This window comes from Carettochelys insculpta, chromosome 1 (assembly GCF_033958435.1).
Source record: "Carettochelys insculpta isolate YL-2023 chromosome 1, ASM3395843v1, whole genome shotgun sequence".
NCBI lineage: Eukaryota > Metazoa > Chordata > Testudines > Carettochelyidae > Carettochelys > Carettochelys insculpta.
Genome location: NC_134137.1, coordinates 12,399,366 through 12,426,173, shown reverse-complemented (window position 1 = coordinate 12,426,173; position 26,808 = coordinate 12,399,366). Strand labels below are relative to the sequence as shown.

At 51.4% G+C, this 26,808-nt stretch overlaps 1 protein-coding gene across 11 annotated transcripts in view; it reads right to left on the bottom strand.

The window, feature by feature from the left end:
* ARAP1 (ArfGAP with RhoGAP domain, ankyrin repeat and PH domain 1) overlaps nucleotides 1–26,808 on the bottom strand; it is a 225,839-nt gene that overhangs the window by 74,304 nt on the left and 124,727 nt on the right. For 10 of the 11 annotated variants that reach the window (XM_075017667.1, XM_075017270.1, XM_075017578.1 and 7 more), the window contains 3 exons: nucleotides 13,823–13,971; nucleotides 6,972–7,042; nucleotides 4,559–4,662 (listed from right to left, as the gene is read on the bottom strand). In XM_075017667.1, coding sequence (XP_074873768.1) covers nucleotides 4,559–4,662; nucleotides 6,972–7,042; nucleotides 13,823–13,971 — 324 coding nt within the window. Of the gene's footprint in view, nucleotides 1–4,558; nucleotides 4,663–5,453; nucleotides 5,473–6,971; nucleotides 7,043–13,822; nucleotides 13,972–26,808 lie in introns of those variants that run through there. The other variant, XM_075017944.1, reaches the window with a different exon arrangement.

Below are 26,808 nucleotides of genomic sequence, written 5' to 3'. Positions count from 1 at the left end.
AAAACATGAAGAAATGATGAAACTGTTGGAAGAACTGGATATTGATGGAAGGATTTGAGAATAATTCAAAACATCTACTGGGAACAAACAGCAGCCATCAGGGTCGGAAAAAACCTTAGTAGATATGTGACAATAAAACGAGTAGTGAGACAAGGTTGTGTTCTTTTGCTTGAGCTCTTTAACTCGTACAGTGAAAGAATAACGCGCAAAATAGAAGGCCTGCCAGGATTAAACATTGGAGGATACAACATCAACAACCTGAGGTAATGCACATGATCCTGTTTTAATAGCAGAAGGTGAAAAAGATCTTCAGGAACTGGTTAACATTGTCAATAAAGAAAGCGAGCTGAAGGGACTCAAGCTGAACATCTCGAAGCCGGAAGTAATGGTTATTACGAAGATGAAGGTACTGCCAATATGTGAGGTACTAGCAAATGGAACAGTTCTTCATCAAGTGACTAAATTCAAGTACTTAGGATCCTATATCACATCCGATGGAAGGTGTTTAACTGAAGTGAAATGCAGAATTGCTCAAGCGAAAGCAGCATTTCAGAAAATGAGAAGCATTCTCACAGACAGAGATTTATCACTGGAGGTTAGGCAAAGAGTGCTGTGATGCTATGTAGAACCTGTCCTCATCTATGAATGCAAACCATGGACTATCAGTACACAAGCTGAGAAGTACGTCAAAACCACAGAAATGTGGTTTTTAGGAAGGATGTTGTGCATCTCATGGACGACCAAAAGGACAAATGAGTCTGTCCTAAATGAAGCCAACAGCAAAAGAACACTGTTAAATAGGATAAGAACAAGGCAGGCAAAACTTAGAGGCCATATCATTAGAAAGTCTGCACTTGAAAATGTAGTGACAATGGGAAAGTATAATGGAAAGCGAGGACAAGGTAGACAACGTGAGAAAATATTGGATAGTGTCATTTCATAGCTGCATTGCCACGGTAGTGTGGAGATGCTCCAGAATACTCGTAATAGACAGGGGAGGAGGGCCATGATCGCCTACGCTAATCGGCACGGCACGAATGAATGAATGAATGAAGACAGCAGAAACGATACCAGGACAAAGTTGATTCACGCGTCAGAGAACGTATCTATTAGGATCATTGGGTGGGTCAGAGAGGATGGCAGCAGCCTCTGCAAAGAGCCAATCCTGAACAGCAAGCTGGGTGACACACCTTTTGCTGTGAAATCTTTTGATATTGAACAATCGGCTGTTTGTCCTCAATTCAATTTGTAGGCGCCAGATCCATCATTTCCAAAAGTGTGCTTAAGCAGAAGAGAGAAGATGCCAAGCCACAGCCACTTCGCGCTAGTATCCATGCTGAACTCAGACAATGTTCCATTGTCATGCTGGACGGTTGCTTCCATTCCCTCATGGAACTCCTTACATAGGAAGAGCACTTTCCATGGACAGACATTTTTGGACAGGCTCTTGTATAGGCCATTCCAGCTAACTGAGACAGAGGTCTTTTGCAGGTCAACAAGTGCTCCGTAGAGAGCTGCCTAGTGTTTGTGGGTTTTTTCTCGCAACAAACGCCTTGTAAATGACAAGTTAGGGGGGCGTTACAGATAATCACAACTTCACATACATTGATTGCGTACATTAACTTGTGAAGGCCGTACAGTTTTCTGTTTTCTTCATTCATTAAGTTGTTAATAAATTTTTTTTTTAAAATTGCACTTTTTGCATTGATTTTGTTACAAACTAAAATCCTATGATTTGGCAGGTAATTTGTCTTTTATTAGTTCACAACATATGCTGCTGAGTGCTCTGCATTTCTGAAAGTGAGCAATTACTTACGAGTGCACAGTGTAACACAACTCCTAAGATCATTCGCAAACAAAAGCCCTGTGCAGTGGGATCATTTGGAACCTCCAGAGCCTCCATGAACCATATAGCCATGTACTGAGCTCTTCTAATAGTGCTTGTATCTGGCTCAAATTCAGCAGACAGCTGCTCCACCTCCACGCTCCACATTGATGGTCACTTTTACCCCTTTGCTTCACATATATTACGCAGGATGCGACAGACAGCTATAACCATTAGGATTTTTTTCTCACTGAGGTCCAGTCTTGTGAGTAATCAACACCAGCAACCTTTCAAATGACCAAAAGCCCATTTATCTACAATTCTACACCTGCTGTGTCAGTAGTTGCTGCTGTTTAGATGACTAGTGTACTCCTTAATCAGCCAGAGGAGCGAGGGGTAGGCTGGGTCCCCCAGGATCACCACTGGCATTTCAATACAGTAAAAGCTTTATTATCCTGTATCCCAGTGGAATGGAGGGTATCAGATAATAAAATGTGCTGGTTATTGGATCAGGGGCCGACAGCAGCCCACTCTGCCCCCTGGCTGGCCAGCATGTAGTCGGCCCTGCTCTGTGCTCCTTCCTCCACCGGGCAGCGGGCAGCTGGCTCTGCTCTGCCCCCCAGCCAGGCAGCAAGAAGCCAGCCCTGTGGGAGCCATAAGTCCTGGCCCCGGCTGGTCAGACAGCCCCCAGCAGATGGCCCCACCAGCCAGACACGCATGCTGGTTAACCAAATGTGCTGGTCATCTGAGTGCCTGATAATTGGACTTTTACTATATTCGCTTTTACTGTATTTGTTTTGTATTCCCAGCGATAATCCACTGGCTGGGGAAAATAATTCTGCTTGTAGCTTTCTGAACACACCTGGGTTCTTAAAAATGTGTGTCATACACTTCCAAACAGCCCGCAATGATGTTGGTGAAGCATCCCGGTGATCCACCAGCATTTGCATAACCCCAGAAAACTAGCCTTTTCTACTGATCTGCTCAGTGGCAAGGTGGTCTAAGCCCAGAATAGGGGGATGTATGCCCTCTGTTACCCCACTGTTATTTGAGATCCCCATAGCTGCAGAGCCATCCACCATGTCCTGCACTTTGGCGAGAATCAGTCCTGCATGGCAAGAGGCAATTAACGGCCCTGCACATTTGCATGACGACGGTCCCCATGGCAGATTTCTCATCTCCAAATTCATTCCCGACTGACTGGTGGCTATCTGGCATTGCAAGCTTCCATAGTGCAATCAGCACTTGCTTCTCCACCCTCAATGCAGCTCTCACTGTGGTGTCCCTGTGTTGGAGGTCTGGGGCAAGTTGGGCACACAGGCCCCCGAATGTGGTCTTGTGCATCTGAAAACCCTGCAGTCACAGATTGGCATCACAAAGATGAAATCCCACCTGTCTGCCCTTGTTTCTCAGGCAAAAAGGCAGCTCTCCGTCATCTGCAACTACTGCGTGAATGCCTCCAGCAACCTTGAATGGGTTCTTGCTGCATGCCACAGCAATCTCTCACCCAAGAAACCATGTCGCGGTGCAGAGCTGTGAAGCCTCCTTGCTTCTGTTAGAGATGGCAAACAGCAAGGAGGGCCCCAGTGCAAAAATTGCAGGATACACATATGATTAGAGGTTGGAGACAGCTACAACCCGGGAAGTTGACTTCATGCTCTCAGTCACCCCTGTACAACTCATTTCGGCCCCACCATGCATTGTCAACACTTCCCCAAAGACAGAGTGCTGGATGGTGGCAAGCTGCACTCTGCAGAATACAAACACTCAGGGGAAGTAGATGCTCCAGAGAAACAACAAGCCAAGTGCCCAGACACACAAACGATGTACTGACGACGGTGGCTGTATGTTGATGTAACTTGAGTGGACATAAGCCTGTAGCGTCGGCGTGGCCTCCAATCCAAATTAAGGAAAGATATGAATTCAGCGTGGATTGGTTAAACCGTATTCACTCCTTGCAGATGTGCTCTTTCTTTGAATGACAGCAATGACACCCCCAGCGAAGATCACAGACTTCCCCAGCCCCCTCCTTCTGGTTCCCATCAGCTCCCAGAGCTCCTCCTGGAGACTTGCACACCCTTCCCTTCTGCAGTGCCCGGCATCCTGCTGGCTGAACCCAATCCTCCCGGCTCTTTCTCTGCTGCAGAATACCCGACCACCTCCCCAGTTTGATAATGCCTGGGAAGGGATGCAAGGCAAAACCACCACACCCAGTGGGCAGCACTTAACAGTTTGAAGGCTTCAGATGAGGATCAGGAGGCTCCCTTTGAAGTCCAGCCAGGGCTCCTGCTGCCCCTCCCTTGGGGCCAGCTAGCAGCCTGAGCCCAGCTGGGAGGGAGGCAGAGACCGGCACTGGGGTGGAAGATACTGTGATGACCCCTGTGGTGGGACAGGTCAAAGCCAGGGCAGACCCTTTGGGTAAAATCAAACGCAAAGGGCCAGATCCTGCCCTCGGCAGTGCCAGAGTAAACCAGGAGTTGCTCCACTCCCCACAGAGGAAAGGCTACATCGGCATCTGTAACCAAGGACCTGCTGTCCTGGGCGAGATCTCCTGGGACCTGCTTGTCTATCGTTTGGCATTGCCTTGCTGCTGGCAGCCACCTGATGGGTCCTCGTTGGCTCCAAAATTCACCCTAGCGGGGGCAACAAACAACAGAAAAAACACACACACACACACACACACACACACACACACACACACACAGAGGAGGTGAGAGTAGAGACGGTCCCTACTTGGCCGGCGGCGGCTCGTAATAGTCTTCAATGAGCTCGTCCTCGCTCAACAGGCTGCTGAGTCGCTCCGAGCGTGGCCGTCCCTTCATGATCTCGGCACCCCCCTGCAGAGACAGAAATGGGAAGGTCAGGAGGAGCAGCCCTTTCAGGTTCTAGGCCCCTGCTGTCAGCAGGCCGGCTGGCGCGGCCGGAATGACGTAGTTCTGCACCCTGCACGCTGGGCCCAGGACGCAGCTCACGCGGACAGAGCGGAGCTCGCTTGGGCACCTCACTCACTCGATACACAGGGCAGCACCGCTCCTGCAGCAAAGGCTGGCCACTGGCGTAGCTACGCCGGCTTCCCCCAAACGGGCTCATACGCCCAAGCCAAACCCCCTGCGGCCACGGCGTCGCAGCCATTGGTACGCGGTCCAGCTGGACTAGTGACACCGGCTCAGTTACATCTACACACCACAATGGCCGCGCAGGCGCACCGCACGTTGGAGCAGAGCAGCAAAGAGAAACTGACCCGTGTCAGGAAACGCCAGAGATCTGTGGGGAGTGACAGGCAAGGCTGGGTCCCCTGGGGGACTAGCCGGCCCCACAGGGCTGGGGGAGGGGGGAGAAAGGGCCATCGTCAGAACAGGCCTCCTCCCAGTAAAGCTCACGAGCATGCCCACACCTCTCCCAGCCATCTCCTCAGGCACGCGACGTGGCCAGGATCCACGAGGGGTGGGTTTGTGGTCACCGCTTGGAGCACTCAGGGTTGCTTCCTTGGCATGAATTTGGTGCTAAAGAGAAGCCAAGCCAGACAGAGGCAGAGGATGTGTAAGCTTCCCTGCCCACCCTCCGTCCTGACCTACAGCCCCCTTGCTACCCAACTCCTGAGTCCCCACCCCACGCTGCCAACACTCACCGACTTGTAGCACCCGCTACTGTCGCAGTCCTGGGCTTCTCTCTGGCCTGTCGTGCTACACTGTGATTACAGTGACAAGTCCAGCCGCAGACCGAACTCCAGCTCAAGCGTCCTGAACCCAAACCCCCAGAGAGGAAAGGCAGGTGCCTGACACGGAGAACCCCCTCGCCAACAGCTTAGCTCCCCATGCCTCTCAGCAACCTCACAAGAGCGTGCACAGCGCTCACAGTGCAAGGAAGCACAGCCAGAGGCAAACAACGCTGCTGCACTGAGCTTTGGTGAGAAGTTCTAACTCTCCCCCATGGGCTGGAGAAGTGTGCAGACGCACACGTGCACGCACGCACGCACGCACAGCTGAGCTAGGTACAAACGCCCACAGCTTGCGCCCCACCACCACAAACTGAACATAAAGAACATCGCAACGGCCACACTGGGCCAAACCAAAGGTCCTTCGGGCCCAGCGTCCTCTCTGCCAACAGTGGCCAATGCCAGGTGCCCCAGAGGGAGGGAATAGAGCAGGGAATCACTGAGTGACACCTCCTCTGGCCTCCATTTCCAGCCTCTGGCAAACAAAGGCTACAGACACCCTCCCTGCCCATCCTGGCTAATAGCCATCAATGGCCCTGACCTCCGTGATACGGTCTGGTTCTTTTCTGAATCCTGCTAAAGTCCATGTGGGTGACCCCTAGTTCATATGTTATGGTACAAGTAAGTAACTTTTCCTTATTCCCTTTTTCCACACCCGTCACGATTTTATAGACCTCTGCCATATCCCCACCTACTCTCCTCTTTTCTCAACTGAAAACTGGTGTGCCAACGCTCACTATGCCTCAGGCAGCTTGGGGTGAACCAGGGGTGCACTTGTCCAGCAGGATCCACCGAGGCCGGGAGCTGCAGAGGTATTTACTGTCACAGACGCTGGCAGCCTGGCGGTTGGCACCCCTCAGCACTGTCCCTGATTTGCAACTCAAGCGAGGGCCCATGGGGCTGGCATGAGAACAGAGAGAATTGGAACTTGTCCCTATGTAGCAGCTGGGGTCAGTGAAGGGCAGCATTGGGCCTCATGTTCTCTAGGCTCGCCCCTGAAAGCAGCATTTCTGTTCTTATGCCTCAGCAGCAACCCAGGGCCACAGCTGCCTAACTCACCCAGTCACTGGCCGCCACCTCTGTATCACAGACAAAATTTCGGTAACACTGTTCTGCCTCCCCCACGTCCCCTGACAGTTTCAGCGAGATGCTGCGTTCGTCTTTGCTTCTTGCCCTAAGCGTCATGCAGCGTTGCTGTGGGCCGTTAGCAGCCGGCATGTTCCTCACCAGAGCGGGCTGCATTTCAGCGGTGTGACTGAACTTCACTCTCTGGTCCTTTAAAATGAGCTGGGATAAAGTTGATGGGACCACCTGATTTTTCTACCCCACCCCTCCTTTCCATGCGAAGCTGGGGCTGTTTTCTCTCATTTGCATTTTAGAACCACAGGCAAGACAGACAGACCTACTGAGAGAGCCACATTATGAGCCAACCTTGTCACTCATATCTGCTGGTGGTGCTGCCAACTCCTCCTCCCATGGGGGTTCCTCATAGTCAGAGTTGTCTGTGAAGAGACACAAAGGGAGACTGAGAAATGTTGTTCATACAACAGGGGGTTCAGGGAGCCAGCACCCTGAGATCACTCCTGAACCGAGTCGACCAGCTACACAGGTCAGGCAAGAGGTAACCCTGTCCGGGGTAGGGCACCGGAATGGAATTCAAGAGGTTTCAGCTCAACCGCTTCCTCTGCTACAGATGCCCTGGGTCACCCTGTCCATCTTACTTCCCCACTCCATGCCTCAGTTTCCCCACTGAAAAAGGAGGCTAATTTTGTCAAGCACCCTGAAACCTGGCCTTGAATGAAATGACACTAGCACTGGGGGGAGGATTTCTAAGAGCAGCTTCTGACGTTCACACTCCACCACAGCTCTGTCACCCAGCCCTGACAGGGGTTTGTCCAGCCTCACTCCCATGACAGGGATTCCACAGCCTCCCTTGGAAGCCTACGGCAGGGCTCAGCTACATGCAGAACTAGAATATTTGTCCTGATTGCCAACCTGCATCTCCCTTGCTACAAATTGCTTCTTGTCCTACCTTCAGTGGGCATAGCGATCACCCCCCTCTTTATAACAGTCCTTAACAGATTTGATGACTGTTCTCAGGCCTCCCTTTAACCTTCTCTTCTCAAGGCTAAACAGCCCCAGGTTTTTGATCCTTTCCTCACAGGCAGTTGTTCCCTGTAAGCTGACAGCTTGGGTGGGCACCCAGGAGAGATTCAGGTACCCCCCAGCTGATCAGCAGAGCACCCACAGCAGGCAGCGTGTTTCACATCTGTGGTGCACACCTCCATGTGAGTTGGTGCACAGAACAAAATTTATTCTGCCCAGGGATGGAACAAATTAGTTGCTCATCGGTCAAGTGTCCTAAACCTTTGATCATTTTCTTCGCTGTCCTCTGGGCTCTTCAGTTCCCCCGTCCTTCCTCAAGCGTGGCTCCCAGAACTGGACTCGGGCCTCTAGCTGAGGCTACGCCAGTGCTGCATAGAGCCAGACAAGGACCTCCCGTGTCTCACATCTGACTCTCCTGCTAATATTGCTTTGAATCTCGCCCTAAGAGCCTGAATGTGAAATCACTGGGTGTTTTGTCGAAGGACTGCAGGCTTAAAGCCCCAAGGAGACAGAGAACCATGGGGGAATGACAGACAGCTGTCAGGGAGGCAAGGTTATGGAAGGACAAGACCACGAGAAAGGGCAGCGCTACATCCTGTTGGGTCCTTTTTCTTTCCCAATACGTTAAGAGTTTGCAGAGCGATTTTGGAAGAGAGTTTTTCCATGGCAATATGCTGAGCTAAGGAGCGCAGAAAACAGGGCTGCTGCTACCGGGAGAAACTGCAAGTGATTACAGCACTTGCACGAATTGTCTACTGCAGAGTCAAAGGCTCCATTCAGAAACGGGAGAGAGGGAGGTGCCCAGGGAGAAAAACAAAACCGGCCATTTATTTAACTTCTGCAAAGAACAAGCTCCAGAGGAACCAGGGTGCTAACCACCAGCATTAAACACTGCTATGGAGTCGTCCAGATTCCAGAGGCAGGTGTGCTGGCTTCCTGGCAGAGCTCACAGCACACGAGGTTATTACAGGATCAAAGCTGTCTCCTGGTCAGACAACCAGGCCTTGTGTCTCCCAGTAGCCCAGCCTCTGAGGGAGGAGACTTTCCCTGGGAGTGTGGGATAACAGAGGCTAGAAGACAGCTCCCTGATTTATTTCATTTTGAACAACCAAAGCAGGAAACATTGTTTAGAATCAAGCCTTTGCATGAACGAGCGGCAAAGCCACGGCCCAGCCCACCTGCAGTCCTGAAAGATCCCGGGGTGATCTTTGCACAAGCAGATGCATGGGTGCCATATTCCAGAGCATGCAGATGGCTTCAGCCCAACCCCCTCTGCAGTTTCATAGGAGAAACCCTCTCTTCAGTACCCCTCTGTGACGAGTCCCCCATGCTTTATGGAAAATGGGTTATGAATATAAATATGCATAACTCACAGATGCTTTGAACAAAATACCCCTTGTGTAACCCATCATTGTTGTAATCCTCTGGATCTGTATGGATCATTCATGTATGTGACTTTAGGAATATGGAGTGTATGCCTATAGTTTTAAATGTGTTAATGAGGGATACCATTGCTGGCCCAGCCCTAAGGACTAGGTAACAATTTGTAAACAGCCTTGTTATTGGCTCTAGAAAGACATGTGACCATACCACTTGGTGCTGAAAGTCATTTTGATCTAGCGTTTTTCCATGGGATGTGGGAGGGAGTTTGAAAAACAAAGGTTTTCCGCCCTACCAGGAAGGCTATTTAAGCAGTGGGAAAGCTACCAGTGTTTGGCTTCAGCTTGCCTTGGAATCTCCTTGACACATCTTAAGAAAGGGAAAAAAAGGACTATGAAAGGCTGTTGGCCCAAATCAGAGGAGAAATAAAATAAAAAAAACCCCTCTGGCTTGAAGATTGTATCTGACATGAGAACAGCTATTTAAGGGTAAGAATCTGCATGCCATAAGTCTCCCAGGAAAGTAACCACTAGCGACGCGCTTTCCTTTTATTTTAATTTGGTAACTCACTGTTGTTGCTAATCACCATTTACAGTCCACAATTTTGCTTAATAAAAACTCTTTTGTTTATGATCCAGCCCAGCCTCAGCAATTATTATATGGGGTGGGCTACCACAGTGCCTACCTCCCTTTCATTTGTAGAGGGGACTTACCTGATTAGCGCTGCCCCCGCCCCCCGAACCCATGCAAATCTTTTGCAGAGACAGATTTATTTGGGGCTTTGATCTCTTTTGCGGGTGCTGCACCCTAGAACTGCATCCACCCAGAGTTGTGGCTAAGCAGGGTCTGGATTGATCTGCAGGGTTGGGGGTGGTAACCCCAACTCTGTGCCTTGGCTGGGGGGCACCAGAGGATCTGGCCCAGCAGAACAGGGCAAAATGTCAGTAGCGTGATCAGCACACTGGGGAACATCCCACAGGGTCTGCTGTGACTGCAGCACACGTCAGCCTGTCTGAGCTAGCTTTGACAGAGACAGAAACAGCAGGGGAGCTGCTGGAGCACAGCAGATGGCACAGGGTGGTCACCCAGCTAAAATCCTGCCCAGGACCCTCACAACATATTCACATTGCTAGCCTGTGCTGCTACCCAGGCAGCTATTGCAGAGTGACTGTTAATATATGGAGATACACACATCTCATGGAGCTGGAAGGGACTTTACAAGGTCATTGAGTCCAGTCCCCTGCACTCACAGCAGGACTGATCATCATCCCTGATGATTTTTTTTTTTAATCTAGTGAGCCCTAAATGGCCCCCTCAAGGACTGAGCGCACAACACCGAGGGGTGTGTCTACCCTAGGAACTAACTGTGAAGTTGACTTCAAAGTTAAGCACTACATCGAAGTAGCCAGTAGAGAATCTACACCTTTTTTTTTTCCCTCCCCTTACTTCGAAGTTAACTTTCACGTAGGGAGCCCAATTTCAAAGTCCTTACTCCATTCCCGGGAATGGAGTTGTGCCCTGCTTCAAAGTTTAACTTCGAAGTAGGGTGCGTGTAGACGCCCTACTTCAAAGTTGCTTACACTTCGAAGTAAGCCACTTCGAAGTTATTTTTGTAGTGTAGACACAGCCTGAGTGTAGCAAGTCAATGCACTAACCACCAACCCGTCCCTCCCACTCCTAACCAGTGATGCGTCCCACCCCAGAGGTGGCTGCATTTCTGGAGTGAAAGAGGATATAGAAAATAGCACTGACACCCAGCTACAGCTGCTGCTATCTCTCCTTTCCTCTGCAACATGCAGAATTCTGAGCCATTGCTTCCAGGACTGCTATCTCCGGACTGTAGGCAGACCCTGCACGAAGCAGCCTCAGTCTGTCAAGACAGAGCTGTGGGACCTGGGTGTGTCCAGCAGCCCTCAATAACTGAGCCCCTTTGTACTCCCCACAGCTGAGACCCATCTCCTCTCTCGTGCCAGAGAGTTTACACAGCAGTGAGAACTAAACTTCCTCTGGGGGTGCCCACAGTGCTCCCCAGCTGGTGCGATGCAGACCTGTGAGTTTGCTTATACTATGCACTTCTACAGGGCTTAACTAATTTGCAGTGAATTTAACTAATTAGGCCTCATTCAGGTTAATGACCAAAGGCCTGATGGGGCCCTAGAGAGGAAGGGAAGTATCACAACCCCTCCTGCCCCCATTTCATGTAGGAGGAAGCTAAGGCCCAGAGTAGTTCAGAGAGTTGCCCAAGACTCTAGGGAGATCAGTGGCATGGCTGGAATTAGAACCCAGGAGTTCTGCATTCTAGTCCCATGCACTAGTCCTGAGCCAACGGGGATTCCCCTTTGCTTTGAGATTTAACCACTTTTCTGCCAGCTCCCACTCCAGCATAGGCACTGCCAGACCCCCGCAGGCCTCGCCTTCTCCATACCGGGCAGAGAATGGCGCACACTGAAGCCCACGGACTCAGGTTGTTCCCCACAGTGTCCAGCCCATTCTCACTGCACACTTGCAGAACTACCAGGCCAGCTGTTCCCAAAGGAACAAGACATGACTGCTTGTAAATTTCAAGCAGGAGCAGCACCGTGCTCCACACCATAGACCTGAGCCAGCTGTGTAGTGAAAACACGAACACACAGAGACGCAAGGGATGGTGAGTAAGGACAGTGGAAACAAATGATTTCACGTCAAACAAAATCGTGTCACATTTCTAGACACTACACATGATTAACAGGGGGGAGGGCCAGCTCAGCGGTTTGACCATTGGCCTGCTAAGCCTAGGGTTGGGAGCTCAATCCTTGATGGGGCTGTTTAGGGATCTGGGGGAAATAGACTATAAGAAATGGGCTGAATGTGCCACAGGGGAGATTTAGATCAGATATTAGGAAGAACTCTCAGGGGAGCTAAGCTCTGGGCTAGGCTCCCAGGGTTGGTGCAGAATCCCATCCATGGAGATTTTATAAAAAGATGGTGCTTGGTCCTGTCAAGAAAGCAGGGAGCTGGACTCAATGACCTTCCAGCTCTATGGGATGTACATCTCAGTATGTCACCTCCTGTCTAAGGAACCTTCTCTCACCCTCAGCTTTCTCCAGCATTTTTAATCAAGCTTGGCTGAGAGCCTCTTTCAGGCAGCATACTTGCTGGTTGTTTACCTCCTAGCTGAAAGGTGACAGGGTGTCTTCTTTGTGCCCCAGATATACCAGATTCGCACTTCAAGACAGGGCCCTACCACACACACCCCATCTACTTTTCCTGGTACTTGACTCTCCCTGACCCGTTGTGAATTACACAGTCCTTTATCTCCACGTAAACAGCCACATAAAGACATATCTTCCCCAACAGAAAACCTGCTTTTCCCTTTGCTGGTGACCCAGCCCCAGGCACCGATCCGAAGAACAGAATTTCCAGCGCAGCTTCCGAACTCCTAGGGTTTCCCTGTGACGCTGAGGAGCAGGCTGACACCAGTCTGTATCTGAGCCATCACAACGTTCTTTGGTGAACCGGAACGTAAATTCCAGGCCTGGGAGATTCCTGTAACTCTCAGTGGCCACCCTGTGCCCCCTGCCAATTGCTACTAAGAGGATCAGGGGTCACAGCCGTAAAGTGAGCTGGGGGCAGATGTGCTTACACCTCTGCCAGCCAGCAAAGATGAATCCAATCACTGGCTACTCTGGGATAATTCAGCATCTGATACTCAGTAAAAATGACTTGCTTTCCACTTATCTGCTCTCCTGGTGGCATGTGGTTTTGCTGGTCCTCTGAAGACCACCCCCAAGAGAAAATCCTCCAGGTGATTTTAGGCCCATTAAGCCTTGGTGTGGCACTGACAGATGCAAGGAGAGGATCGCCACATGGTGACTGGACAGGCCTGCTTCAGAACCATTGCTATGTTGTGTCAGAGCGTAAGACCAGCCAGACTGGGTCAAGCCAAAGGTCCATCTAATCCAGTGTCCTGTCTTCTGACAATGGCCAATGCTAGATGCCCCAGAGGGAGGGAATCAAACAGACAGTCACTGAGTGATCCCTCCCTTGTCCTCCATTTCCCACCTCTGACAAACAGAGGCCAGGAACACCATTCCTCCCCACCCTAGCTAAGAGCCATCCATAGATCTAACCTCCATGAATTTACCTAGTTCTTTTTTGAACCTTGATAAAGTTCTGGTCTTCACAACCTCCTCTGGCAAGGAGTTTCACAGGCCGACCAACCTTCTACCCATTAATTTCATTTGGTGACCCCTAGTCTTTATGTGATGGACATAAGCGAATAACTTTTCCTTATTCACTTTTTCCACACCTGTCATGATTTTATAGACCTCAATCATACCCTCACTTATTATCTCCTTTTCTAAGCAGAAAAGTCCCGGCCTTTTTAATTTTTCTTCATATAGCACGTTATTATTGGTGTGTCCTCCACATAATTTTTATTGCCCTTTTTTGAGCCTTTTCCAATGCCAAGAGATCTTTTTGAGATGAGGCGACCACATCTGTACGCAATATTCCAGCTGCGGGCGTACCATGGATTTATACAGAGGCAATCATATATTCTCTGTCTTAGTCTCCCTCGCTTTTTTTTAATGATTCCTAGCATCCTGTTTGTTTTTTTGAGCCATTGTTGAGTCCTGTGATCTCCGGGTTCCTGGCACCCAGAATGTGATCTTGCAACCAGTGAAAATCCCCGGGGTCAATTCAAGCCAAACCGTTGGTGCTGCTGCAATGGGTATCAGGGAGGGACAGTGGACAAACTACACAAGGCCTGAGGATTGAAGCCTGAGAAGCAGCGGCTTAACCTGGCACACACTCACCAAACTGCGGCACGAAGAGGTTGGCTGGTCGGGAAGGCAGCTCTGGGGGGCTCTGCTGAGGCTGGGGTTTCACATGGGGGACAGCAGGCAGAGGAGGTAGAACGATAGGCACAGGCTCAGGAGCTCGGGATTCCTCTCTAGCAGGAAGGCTACAAAAAAAAGGAAACACCGCATGTGAATGCAGCTATAATTCTATCCCAAATCTCTCTCCTTCCCTTCCTTTCACGGCAGCTTTAAAAACACAGGCCCTGATCTCACTGATGTCGGCACATACCCGGACTCACTCGGCTGAAGTGGAAGGAGCAACACCGGATTTGCATTAGGATAATGGGTGATTAGAATCAGGGTCTTTGTACGTTGTCATAGGTAAGGGGTCAGCAGACTGTACTCTGGAGGCATCGCCATGAGGTCTGGGACAACTCCTGCACAGACTTCCAATGCACCACAAGCAAAAAGACTATTTGACCACCCGGTCGCACACAGCTGGGGTTGTCCCTGTTCCCATTGCTAAGCAGCAGGAAAAACTACCACCGGTGATGATGGATGACCACCAAGCACCATACCAAACAGCTCATTCAGCACACAGCCCTTCTGGAGCATGCAGGCTCCAGCACAGGTAGGAGCTACCCGGAACCGCAGCTCCCACTCCTCTGGCTTGCTGTCCTACCCCAGAAATGCGTGGCTGGCAGGGACCATGAGAGGTTGTCAGCCCGTCCCTCTGCGCTGGGACAGGGCCAAGCAAACCAAGGCCAGCACTGGCAGGCACCTGTCCAGCCTGATCTTACAAACCTCCACGGATGGGATTCCGCAACTCCCCTGGGAGCCCAGCCCAGAGCTTAACTCCCCTGAAAGTTCTTCCTAATGTCTGACCTAAATCTCCCCTGAGGCACATTCAGCCCATTTCTTATTGTCACACCCTCAAAAGGACACAGAGAACGACTCCTCATCTCCCTCTTTAGACCTGCCCTGGGCATTTCTGAAGATGGTTATCAGGTCCCCTCAATCTTCTCTTCTCCAAGCTAAACCTCCCAAGGGTTTTCGGCCTTTCCTCACAGATTCCTCTCTAGGCCTGTGACATTTTTGTTGCTCTCCTCTAGACTCTCTTCAACTGGTCCACATCTTTCGAGGGCCGAGTAATGTGGGGCAATTACTTCCCATGTCTGACCTGCAATAACCTGGTTACTACCCCACAATGATATTAGCTGTGGAAGCAACAGGGGTCCAGGGCGTGACAGCGGAAGCAAGACACAGAGTAGATAGCAATGATGGGGGAGATGGTGGCCAGAAAGAGATGCCCTGCTGAGGACTGAGCAAATTCCCAGTGTGACCAATATGAGGTGCCACAGCAAGGCATCGAACCCCATTACAGCATGCAATGAGCACTGGGGAGACACTCAGTTCAGCAACTTTCTCTCCTGCTGCATCAGACTGCAAAACTCTTGGTAACTAGAATTCAGCCACAACTGCCTCCCCATTGCTACTTCTCTATTATTTGCTGTCTTCAAAACAAGCACCACCCCGATGGGCAACACACAGACTTTTTCCAGTGAAGGTTTATTAAGCAGAGAAGAGGGGAAGTTTCCTCAGGCAGTGATCTGAATTTGGTTTGCTCTGTTTTTTATGAAATGTGTCTCAATGTGGAGATGGAGGCAGCTGGGGAATATCTCCCAGGAGACGCCAGGGTGCCTGTGAGCTCCTCTTCCAAATGTGTGGAAAGTTTCTACCACATCAGAGGACAAACCAATAACAGGTGGCTTAGGACCGTGGCTTGGGACTTAAAACATCCAGGTGAAGCTCCCAGGACTGACACAGGTGTCTCGGATAATCTTGGCCAAGCAACTTAACCTCTGTGGTTCTCAATGCCCCATTAGTCAAGGGGGCTAATGACAAACCCTTCTCCCACTCTTGTTGGCCTTGTGTACTGAGACCATAAGCTGTTCAGCAGGGCAGGGAACATCTCTCAGAACGGGTGTACAGGGTCTAGCAGCACAATGGCCTCTCTAAGAGCTACTGGAATATAAATATTAATTACCACCAAACCTGTTGAAAGAATGTTCACACCCAAGCAACCTTATCACCAGAGAAATTAGCTCAAGTGGTGGAGCACTTGCTTTGCATGTGAAAGACAGTGGGACTGGAACGGTTGCCAGCATTCTCCACTAGGACGAATATCGCTTCATCGATTTTCAGAAGGCATTTGACAGTGTAGATCAGAAAGTGACTTGGGTGGTGCTGGAGTCATGCGGAGTGGATAGCAGCCTGATTCGGTTGCTGAAGGATATCACCGACAACACGGAGGCAGCAGTGAGAACATGTGGAGAGTTGGGAAGTTGGTTGAGAACAAGTAGGGGTACAAGACAAGGAGATCCGATATCACCGAGTATCTTCATCACACACCTAGAGAGAGCGATGGACACGATGAAGGAAGAGGTAGAAGGAATATCGGTGCATGGGATGAGAATTAACAATGTGAGGTTTGCAGATGATGAAGTTATCATTGAAGAAGATGAAGAGAAGCTAATGAGAATGGTGCAGGTGCTGAATGAGGAAGGGAAGCGGTATGGATTATGAACATTGATAAAATAAAGACAATCGTATTTGGAGACAAGGAAATAGGAAGGAAGATCAGTGCAGAGGGGGTCGAACTAGAGAGAACACAGAGAAGTATCTAGGTAGCAACAGGATGTATGGTCTAGACTGTAAGAAGGGAACAGCAACTAGAATAGCAAGGGCATGTTTGAAGGCGATGGATGAGATCTGGAAAAACAAAGCGGTTAGCTAAAGAATGAAACCGAGTGTCTTGAAAACATGTGTAGTCAGCAGCTTGTTGTACAGATGTGAGACAGGGATGATAATAAAAGATTCGAAGAGAAGGACATGGGTGTTCGAGAGAAGCTACCGCAGGTCATACAATGGAAGTTACAGCTGTTCAGGCTTATCTGCAGAATGAACGATGAGGGAAAAGTCGAGACCCAGTTATTGGGCATAATGGACGGTTCGGATAGGAGAGGTAGACCCCACAGAGAATGGGGAGATGATACAGTAGATTGGTGCAGAGCAGGTCTACAGAAACTAAGCCGCTCCGCACGGGACAAGGAAAGATGGAAGGAAATAGTGAGGGAGGCATCGGACACCAACGGGCTCTGAGTCCATGGTTGTTGATGATGATGATGATGAAGCAACCTTACGTTGTGCATCATGACACAGTAGACCCCCAAGATACATGCTTTCGAGCTGCCTGTATCTTAGTTTAATGCCAGCCAGAGGAGCAGGGAACCTGACCAGCGCTGCTGCACTGGTTAGTTTCCTAGCTCCTGTCAGGGGCAGCAGCTGACTCTGCTGCCACCACTGTCTGGAGAGGTTTCTCCACTCCTGCCAGGGGCGGCAGCTGCTCCTGTCAGTGGTGACAGCCAAGAGTTGGGCTTTCAGCTGCTGCCGACAGGAGAGGGGAAATTGACCAGGGCAGCAGCCCTGCTCACTTTCCTGGCTCCAGCCAGTGGAGGCGAGCTAGGAAAATGACCAGGGGATGCTGCCCTGGTCAGTTTCTCGGCCCTGCAAGCCTAGGGGAGCCAGAGTCAGGCTACCACCTGGTTCCAGGCTCCCCTCCACCCACTGGAGCCAGCAAAGTGACCAGGGCTGCTGCCCTGGTCAGTTTCCTGGATCCCCTGAGCTGCCTGAAATTTGACTTACACAGGGCTTGCGAGAACACAACCCAGGCCTACTGTATGGTCTTTATTTACATGATCCCGCACTATTTTTTTATACAGGACTTCCCCCTCCTTCAGCAAATGAGTAGTTATTCAATATTTCTTTTTATTCTTCTCATTTAATACATGGACCAGGCGTCACTGACTGCACACCATCCAGACCCTGCCTTGCCTATAGCATTCTTCATTTCCTGCTGGGTGTTTCTGTGGTACTCTCCTTGTAGTAGGTGAGTGCCTCACAAGCATTCCTGTATTCATTTTTCTGCAGGTGATATTGTTATACGTATTTCATAGGTGGGGAGCTGTAGCACAGAAAGATTAAGGCAACAATTATCAACTGCGGTGACCCATTTGAAATACATCGGCGGACAGTCTGACAAAACAGAGCCTATCAAAACTGGGCCAATAAAAGATATTCTAACTCATACCTTATCTCTTAGCATTTTGATGGTACCTTATATGCCCAGAGCAAAGTTCCAGATGACCTGAGTTGCAGCTGTGAGTGCTCAGAACTTCTGCAAATCTGTTCCCATGAGTCTTATGTGGGGCCACCCGAAAACGAGGAACACACAATCAGTGGCAAACTCTGAGCACTGTGGTTTAAGAGATTTCCCCATCACCAGGCCAGAGCTCCACTTGAGGAAGGGAAAGACCCCAGTTCTCCCAGAAGCATTCAGTTTCTTTGACCATAATCCACCCTTCCTCTTTCTGCAACTGCTGCCTCATTCACTAGATATCATCTGCAATAAAAGAGGCAGGGATCCTACAGACACCAGCCTACTTCACACACGAGTCTGACTCAGCCTCAGTGCTGATGCTAAGTGAGGCTGGAGTCCAGTAGAAAAAGGAGGATGTGTTTGTTTCATCCAGGACTGTATCATAATGCATACACATAGGGAAGGCAAATGAATGCTACCCTGACAACCTTAATTCTGGCATTTCCTTATTTTGGAGGGTTTGACTTTGCAACATCAACTTTCTTTTAATGTTGTTTTAGGATGTAAATGTCCTAATTTTCTTTTAAACCTGAAAACAGAGATATTCTAGCACATGGAACCAGTCTGGACCATTAGAGCCACCATATGTGGCAGCAGCAGGAGGCTGTTTTGTAGCTTTTTTGCTGACAGTAAATGAAAGTGGAGACTCAGGACAGGACTCCAGTTCAGGTCCAGGTTCTGGAAGGGAGTGTGATGTAGTGGTTATTGAGCACTTCTGTCCTTGCACGTCTAGCCTGTCTTTGTAACCTTATGCTCCTATCCAACTTGGCTAGTGTCCTTCTGTCCCCTCAGTGGGACCCTATGTCCTCCTCCTCTGCCCCCTCTATTTCTTGTCCCTCTCCTCTTCGGCTCCCCCCACCCTCTAGCTCACATAACTTGCATTCCTCCTCATTTGTCGCCCACTCTGCTCATCAGTGTGGCTGCTTCCCTCTTCTCCTCCTCGCTGCCAGGCAGACACTGAGAACACCAGAGAGACAGGCTCTCAGCTCCTGTGCCTGGCCCCACAGCAGCCACTGGCATCCAGGAGCTGCAATTTCAGGGCAAGCCCTGCTCAGCCTCAGCAGCTGCAGGCTGGAGCATGCTCAGGCCTTCACACATCATCCAGGCACATGCAGGAGCTGTGAGGATGGTGGAGCATGCACAGTGCAGACTGAATCTTAGGGGAACTTAGCACCACAAGAAGCCTGTACTGAACATTTGTAAACCGTGGCCAAACTTGGGCCAACTGTCACAGAACCAGACAAAGGCTCAGCCTTGACCCCAGGGAAAGTCTCTGCCACATCTCAAGGCCCAGCTCCAAAACACAGGGGAGACAGAGCTTCTCAACAAAATGTTTGTAAGAGAGGTTTGGGGGGGAGGTTCCCCCTTTTTTTTTTAAACAAGGGCAAAACATATAGTCCCCAGACATCTTCAAAATGATGGTGTCATTTTAACTAAGGTGACCATATCTCCCCCAGCCAAATATGGGACATAGGGAATGATGCCGTCCTGGCCAACATGGGATGGATGGTCACCCTACCTGGGAGTCAGGTGGTGGCTGCCCTGTGGGGGTGGCCATTCTGCTGCGGGGGCTGTGAGGGGCAGCTGCAGCGCTCGGCTGCCCCATGACTTGGGGCATCAGAAACAGGGCTGCCACCCCACCAGCAAAGCTCCCAGATTCTACAAGCTGCAGGAAGCTGGGCAGGAACTGCACCGATCCGGCTCCCACCAGCCGGTGGAAGTCAGGCAGCAGCCATGCTGGTCTGGTTCCTGCTCCCCGCAGCTGGGGGAAGCCAGGTGGCAGCTGCACCAGGCTGGTTCCCCAAATTAGGGGAAGCCAGGCAGCAACTGCGCCACTGTGCAGGTCCAACTCCCGGCTACCCCAGCCACGGGGAGCCAGAACCACTGGCAGCCACCTGCACTATAAAAAAGTGGAACACTGGGCCATTAGCCCCTTTGGCAAAATAGATCGGGATGCCAGGAGGGCACCCAAAATATGGGGCTGTCCTGCCCAAAATGGGATGGATGGTCACCCTAATTTTAGCTGAAACTTCCCAACAGTAGCAACAAATTGAGATACACATCTTGCAGAGCTAGCAGGGACCTTGGGAGGTCCTTGAGTCCAGTCCCCTGCCCTCTTGGCAGGACCAAGCACCATCCATGACAGGTGTTTTTTGTTCATCTATTTGCCCCAGGCCCTTAAATGGCCCCCTGAAGGAGTGGATGTTTATCAGGCCGATACACAAACCACTGAGCTATCCCTCCCCCTCACCCCTCTGGTATACTCAGCCTGTAGCAGATACCCAGCATAGAAAACTTTAGCCTGAATGGCTAAAGTTCAGCCGAATGAGAAGCAACTGAGAATAAAGCCTCATAGCAACGTATTTGGCAACCGTCACTTTTGGGTTCTAAAACTGACCAAGAGGGGGAGGGGGAAGGAGTATAAATCCGTTAAGATAATTGCTTCTGGGTTCCAACAGCTGGGTGGAAACCCCGAGGCCCTTTGGCGAGAATACGGAACATGGGAGAGCATCATGAAGGTCTACTATCGGAGCAAAATGAACAACTCCACCAGCTGCCAGCAGTAGTAGGCTGCTATCCTCTGTGTAGACCAGGCATTAGACGGGAACACAACACAACCTTAGGAAGTGTTTACCAACCGGAACAGTTAGGGAGAAACCGGAGAGGTGAGTCCTCCCTCTGTCAGGAGAGGATCCAGGAGAGACCCAGAAGACGCAGGCCCCTTGAAGGTGTCCCGACCAGATCATGGGTCACTTTAGAAAGTCCTGGCCAAGGGACTTTGTGAAGGGGGGCCAGTGCCTCTATTCTCCATTTAACAAAGGGCTGGAGCTAGGGGACGTCAGGCTCCGGTCTGGGGGCATTTCGGGGGCGCTGTGGTAGCCGTGGCGTGCCCAGCCAGACAGCAGGACACAAAGGGAAGCAGGGACTCTGAGAAGGCATCCCAGGACCTTTCAGTGGGGGTCACACCTACAGGCCCGCCCTGGCTTGGATCCAGAGTCCTGGGGTGTTCGGTGCAGAGGGCTGGCAGGGGGCAAATCTCTCGGTTCGCTCTTGGCGCGGGCAGAGAGAAGGGTGCTGTGAGCTGCCCTGCTTGCATGGCACTGCGGCCAATGACGACTCTCTGTCTCTGGGTTGGAGTGACCTCATTTCTGAGCAGCCACCTCTATGGAAATGAGCCTGCCAACCTCCCTGGGCTGGCAAGCCAGCTGGGGCGGAGAGCAGGGCAGGGGCCGCGTGGGGCTGCTGCCCTGCAGTTTGGGTGAGCACCGCGGAGAGCCCCTCACCCCAACGGCAACGGGGCTACTCTCTGAATCCCCAGGAGAGCTGGCCGGGAGCCTGGGGCTGCCGTCCTCCAGCAAAGCAGAGGCTTAGTGAGTCTGGGGGTGCTCGGTGCAGCAGCAAATTAAAAGCAGCTGGCAGAGCTGACTACAGTATGTGTCCCCCCGGCCCCCCGCCTCTGCGGGACACAATCAGGATGGCCCAACTGTGTGCCACAGCCCTATAGGGCGGAGGGAGATTCTCAAGCAGTCAGGGCCCAGACTTTTGGAGCAGGGGCATCCAGATTCCATCTGTGCTGCTGCAGCCCTGCTAAGCAGTGTAATGAAGTCCTGGGGTGTGGGGTCCCCAGGCCCTGCCCCCCATCCACAGTCAGGTGTGACTCTCACTCACAGGGAGAACGGAAGGTTATCAGGCGACAGGGACACAGCGTAGAACAGACTTGTCAGCACAGAAACCAGAAGCCGTCAGTACAATCCATCTTCGGGAGAGGGGCCCAGAGGGGGTCCCCAAACCAGGCGTTGGCCCTCCCTCCTCCCTCTCCAGCCAGACCAGACTGCCCCACTCAACAGCCCAGTTCCAATTCACACCAGCTGGGCCCCTCCTCCTGCCTGTGTCCTGTTTCTGGAGTTGCAGGGGGGATGGGGGGAGGGTGTTACCTAGTTGCCTAAGTTACAAAGAGCCTTGACCCCCACTGTCTGCGCATGGGAAGTCATCACACCGAAACTTCCCTCACCACTGTGCACTGCTGCTGTGCCTGGGGAAACTGAGGCACACAATTCAGGCTGCTACAGGACAGTAGGAAACACAAGCAACTTGACCAGGGGAATAAAAGCCTCACACACCCCTACTTGGTCACAAACCCCGGGCTTGTTGTATTTTGTAGATACATGCTTTATCTCCCCCACGCATTGGACTCATGACTTAGGCATCCGCCAGTGTCTAGGCACAATTATGTGGGTCTAAAGGGACAAGTCTCTGAATGACGCAAAGCAAGTTCTCATCCCTGGCCCCACTGTTGCATCTTTCCCTTCCCAGCTGCAGCCCCGCTCCTGTTTAGGAGTGAGGGGAAAACCCCGGGAGACGGAGGACGCAGCAGGAGGCAGTTTGAGAGCAGGGGCCTCCACTGAGCATCTTAATATCTACACAGTGGTTCACATCCTCAGCGCATGAGATGACACCAGCTAACTAACCGTCCCAGTGCTCCCGTCTACACCCTGCTCCCCTTCCTAACACTGGGGAAACTGAGGCCAGGGAGTGAAAGTGGCTTGCCCAGAGGTCCGAAGACCATACCCATGTCTGATTTGAACTCAGGCATGCCGGGCTCCCAGGACAGCGCATGGAGCACTGGACCCACCAGATTTAAATCATCACTCTCCCTCTCCGTAGCAGCTCAGTCCCCAGCCCAGATCCTGTGCTCCCTCCCGAGAGGCAAGAACACTCCTAGCACACACCCCTGCACACAATGCGCTCCGTCTCGCTTGACGGGGCAGGACTGCTGGGGCTGAGCACCCAGCCACTCTCACGGTGACCCCTTACAGGCAGGATTTCACAAGAGCGCCACACCCCCAGGCCCAAAACTTGCTGAGCTCTTGGGGAAGTCTGGCGGCTTATTTTGGGGGTGAAAATAGGGGAAATCTGCCCCAGGAGTCTATAGTGCCTATACCTGCTACAAGTGAAAACTGGCAAAACTAGCGACAAGTACCGCTGGGCTTAGTACCCTGCAAGCCACTTGACTGTTCAGCTGCCTAGATAGCACCACACAGGCGTTCGAGGCACTTGCGTATGGTGGGGAGGAGGGCTACCCCACCCCCAGCCTAGCCTCCAGCCTGGTGGCCAGGGGAGGGACAGCCTGAACCAGGCTCCTCTCCCTCACCCCAAAGACAACCACGGTCTGGCCCCAGACCCCTGCTGCAGCCCGAGCAGACCGGCCCTGGACCCCCCCACCTGCCACAACCAGACCCTGGAGCTTCCCTACCACAGCCCACTCCCAGAGCTTCCCTGCTGCAGCCGGAGTAACCAGGCTTATTGCCTTCAAGACAGTCCCAGCACCCTGGATCTGTGGTTACAGGTGTGCTAACTCAGGAGGGCCCTGTAGGGCAAGGAGCGTTTCAACCAGCAGCCGGAGTCTCTGCCATCCCGTTGGCCACAAAAAGGGCCTAAGCCGAGACAAACATAAGCTGAGACCAACAACTAAAATACACACCTTCTGCACCTCATGTATTCACGACGCCTGGCTGTTATCTTCCTTTGATCTTGAACAAAACACCCCTGGTCATTGCCTCGTCCAGGCTTCTCACGTTGGACTAGAGTGGAACTGTAGCTGTTACCGGCTGGAACACATTTCTGCAAATACCTAACACCTCGTACGCTGACTAGCAACAACTCTGCCCAGCTTCATTATGGGAAATAACTGGCCTGACTGGGGTTACAGCCTCTTATTCATCCCTCAGCTGCTGCACCCAGCTCAGGGCTCCAGGCCCTCTCTCTAGCACAGCCTATACACCCCCACATGGGCCGGGGCGGTTTTTGAATGACATGCCTTCCCCCGACGGCAGCATCACTGTGGCATTCATTTGCACCACAGTGCCCGCTACAGAGCCGGGCTGGGATCAGGATCCTGTCGTGCGAGGCTCCGTACACGCACAGCGACACCCCAAGAGCTTGCAGTCAAGACAAAGGGTGGGAGGCGAAACTGAGGCCGGTCCCCCAGTGCCCTCCTCGTGCACTCAAGCCAAGACCTTTCAGTGCCCTCTTGCAATTGTATTTTCCCGTTTGATGAACTCCAGGGTGTTTTTACCAGGGTGAGCTGCCCAACTTCAGCTTGGCCTGAGGCCTCCCTCGGGCACCTACAGAATGTCCTTTGCTCCGACCGCTCCTCCTCATCCCCTGTCCACGTGTCTCCAAAGCAGCCCTCGCTGGAGCATCTAAGCAAGGAAGCGCCACGGATGCCATCAAGCTCCACCGCCCACAATGCTGCCCTTGCCGGACCAGCCTCCCTTTGTCATCGCTAGCGGATGCACCGTGAGCTCACCTCGGCCATTCCGTCTCTCATCAGAAATGAACTCCTTCCCTGCCATCTCTCCAGGAGGGTGGCTGTCATTTCCCTTGCCGGGGCTTCACACCCACCCCCTCTCAAGTCAGAACAATGGCCTATGATCCACGCGCTTCCAGCCAGCCCAGCCGCGAAGAGGAACAAGATCCCACCCGTGGAGAACGGACCCAACGATTTCACTTGCTCTGCTGCTACGGAGAAATCGTCGCTTCTACCTTGACCCCCATGCTTAGGCGACTTCCAGCCGCCACATACCCGCGGAGACAGACTCTGACCGCAGGAGAGGTCGGGAACACGGCGAAATGCCTGCAGTGCTTATCCACATTTGTACGTGAGTCTCACTCCCAGGATAACAAGAAGTCCTGTGGCACCTTATAGACTAACCGATATTTTGGAGCAGAAGCTTTCGTGGACAAAGACCCGCTGCGTCAGATGCAGTGTGAGAAAGTGGGTCTCTGCCCACGAAAGTTTATGCTCCAAAATATCGGTTAGTCTATAAGGTGCCACAGGACTTCTTCTTGTTCGCAAAGATACAGACCAACACGGCTACCTCCCTGATACTTACTCCCAGGATAATACCACTGGGATGCAGTCTGAGCGACAGCCCAGTAAGACGTGCACAGCCCATTCGCAGTGCCCTCCTAGTGAACTCAGACCAAACACTGTCCATGCCCTCCTGCTATAGCACGACTCCTTTGGCATACCCCAAGATTTCTTACCAGACACACACATTAACTGCTCAGCTACAGCAGTGCTTACTCTTGTGCATCAGACTGTGCTTAACCAACTCAGCACCCACCGCTGATCAGAACCGCTCAGCATTCGGAAGGAACACGGGGCAGTGGGTTTTGGAGACACATGGGAAACTGGGATTTTGGGGACAGGCTGGCTGTCAGTGTCACTCTAAGAGCCACTAGCTGCTGAGCCCCTGTGAAAATCTGGGGTGAAAACCTCGGCCCTCTGAATCAACAAGGTGCTCACTGACTTCACTGGAACCAGGACTCCGGCCTTGGCCACCAGACCCAACACATAGATTCATAGAACACTAGAACTGGAAGGGACCTCAAGAGGCCATCAAGTCCAGTCCCCTGCCCTTATGGAAGGATCAAGCAACTTCCAGGCCAAGATGGTGTCCATGGACAGACCCCTGCTCGTTTCAAGAACAAGGATGGAACAGATCACCAGGCAGAGGCTGGGAAGGGTTATTACCCCAGGCTAACAATTTGCCCTGATGAGCGACTGTTGATTAATTACAAGACTGTTCATGTGGCACTCATCCCCCTCCTTCGACTTCAGCATAGCATCTTCAAGGCGCTGTCTGTACGGGTATTTTTAGAGCAGCGCTGCAAGCCCTGTATCCGTAATCTGACAGCTCGGGCCGGGAGGTTCGCTTCTGCAAGCTGCTTGCAGGCACCCCTTAGTTTACAGGGGATAGGCATTGTGGTTTACAACTAATGAGTGTTTCATCTTCATTTGGTAACCTCTGCCTTCAAACACCAGATCTTAGTAGTTCATGTAACACCTGGTAAAAGCACCACGTCCAAGGCCCAATTAAAAGACCCAATTAAATAAAATCTTTCCTACAGGTCACTGTTAAAGGAGGTGGAGTTGGCTGCTGCCAAGTGGTTCCATGGTGTTTTGCCGGGAAATTAATAGGTATGGAATTCCAAACTCTGGTCATTTAATCCAGAAATCAGTAAACTGAAAATGCAGGGAATACCAGTTTTATTCAGAATTAAATGGTTTCAAGGACTCATCAGCAGTGGTGGAAAAAATACCCAAAAAGTTTCTTGAGTACAAGTACAACTTAAGTACACACACACACCACTTCTTTATTGTACTCAAATATCCAGAAGTAAAAGCAGCTGCGCTTTCACTCAAGTAGCTTTTTGTGTGCTTTTTCCACCCCTGCTTGTCAGACTTTGTTTTTTTTCATGGCCTGTCTTCACTGTTGCAGCCATTCAGGAATCATAGACCAACAATAAGCATTTGACTGTACTGCCCACCCAGCACTGCATTCCTCACTAGATGCTAACAGTCCTCTGAAAGTTGACGTTGCGTCTGTGCTTTCTGAAATACAGCACAGGCTGCCTAAAACTTCTGGGCCAGGCTGCTCGGAAGGCCACAGAGGTCAAAGAGAGCAAAAGAACTCAATTTCTGCCGCGAACTCTTCAGCTATCACCTGCAGGGAAGCGTTACAGAGGTAAGCCTTGGGGAGGACACAGCTGGTTAAACATCAGGTTTAAAATACCCACGCTTTGTGGAAGCCCAGCAGAAGAGGCTGGGTAGCTGAGTCTAGCCCTCTGGCTATGGAAGGTGACCACATCTGAATACAAACACCACAGTCCTGATCCTTACACCCTGAAAGTCCAAGCCTTTTGCACCTTTTGCAGAGTAACTCCGTTGGGTTATATGTTGTGGGCAGTGTTCCCTGTAAGCTGAGCACTTGGA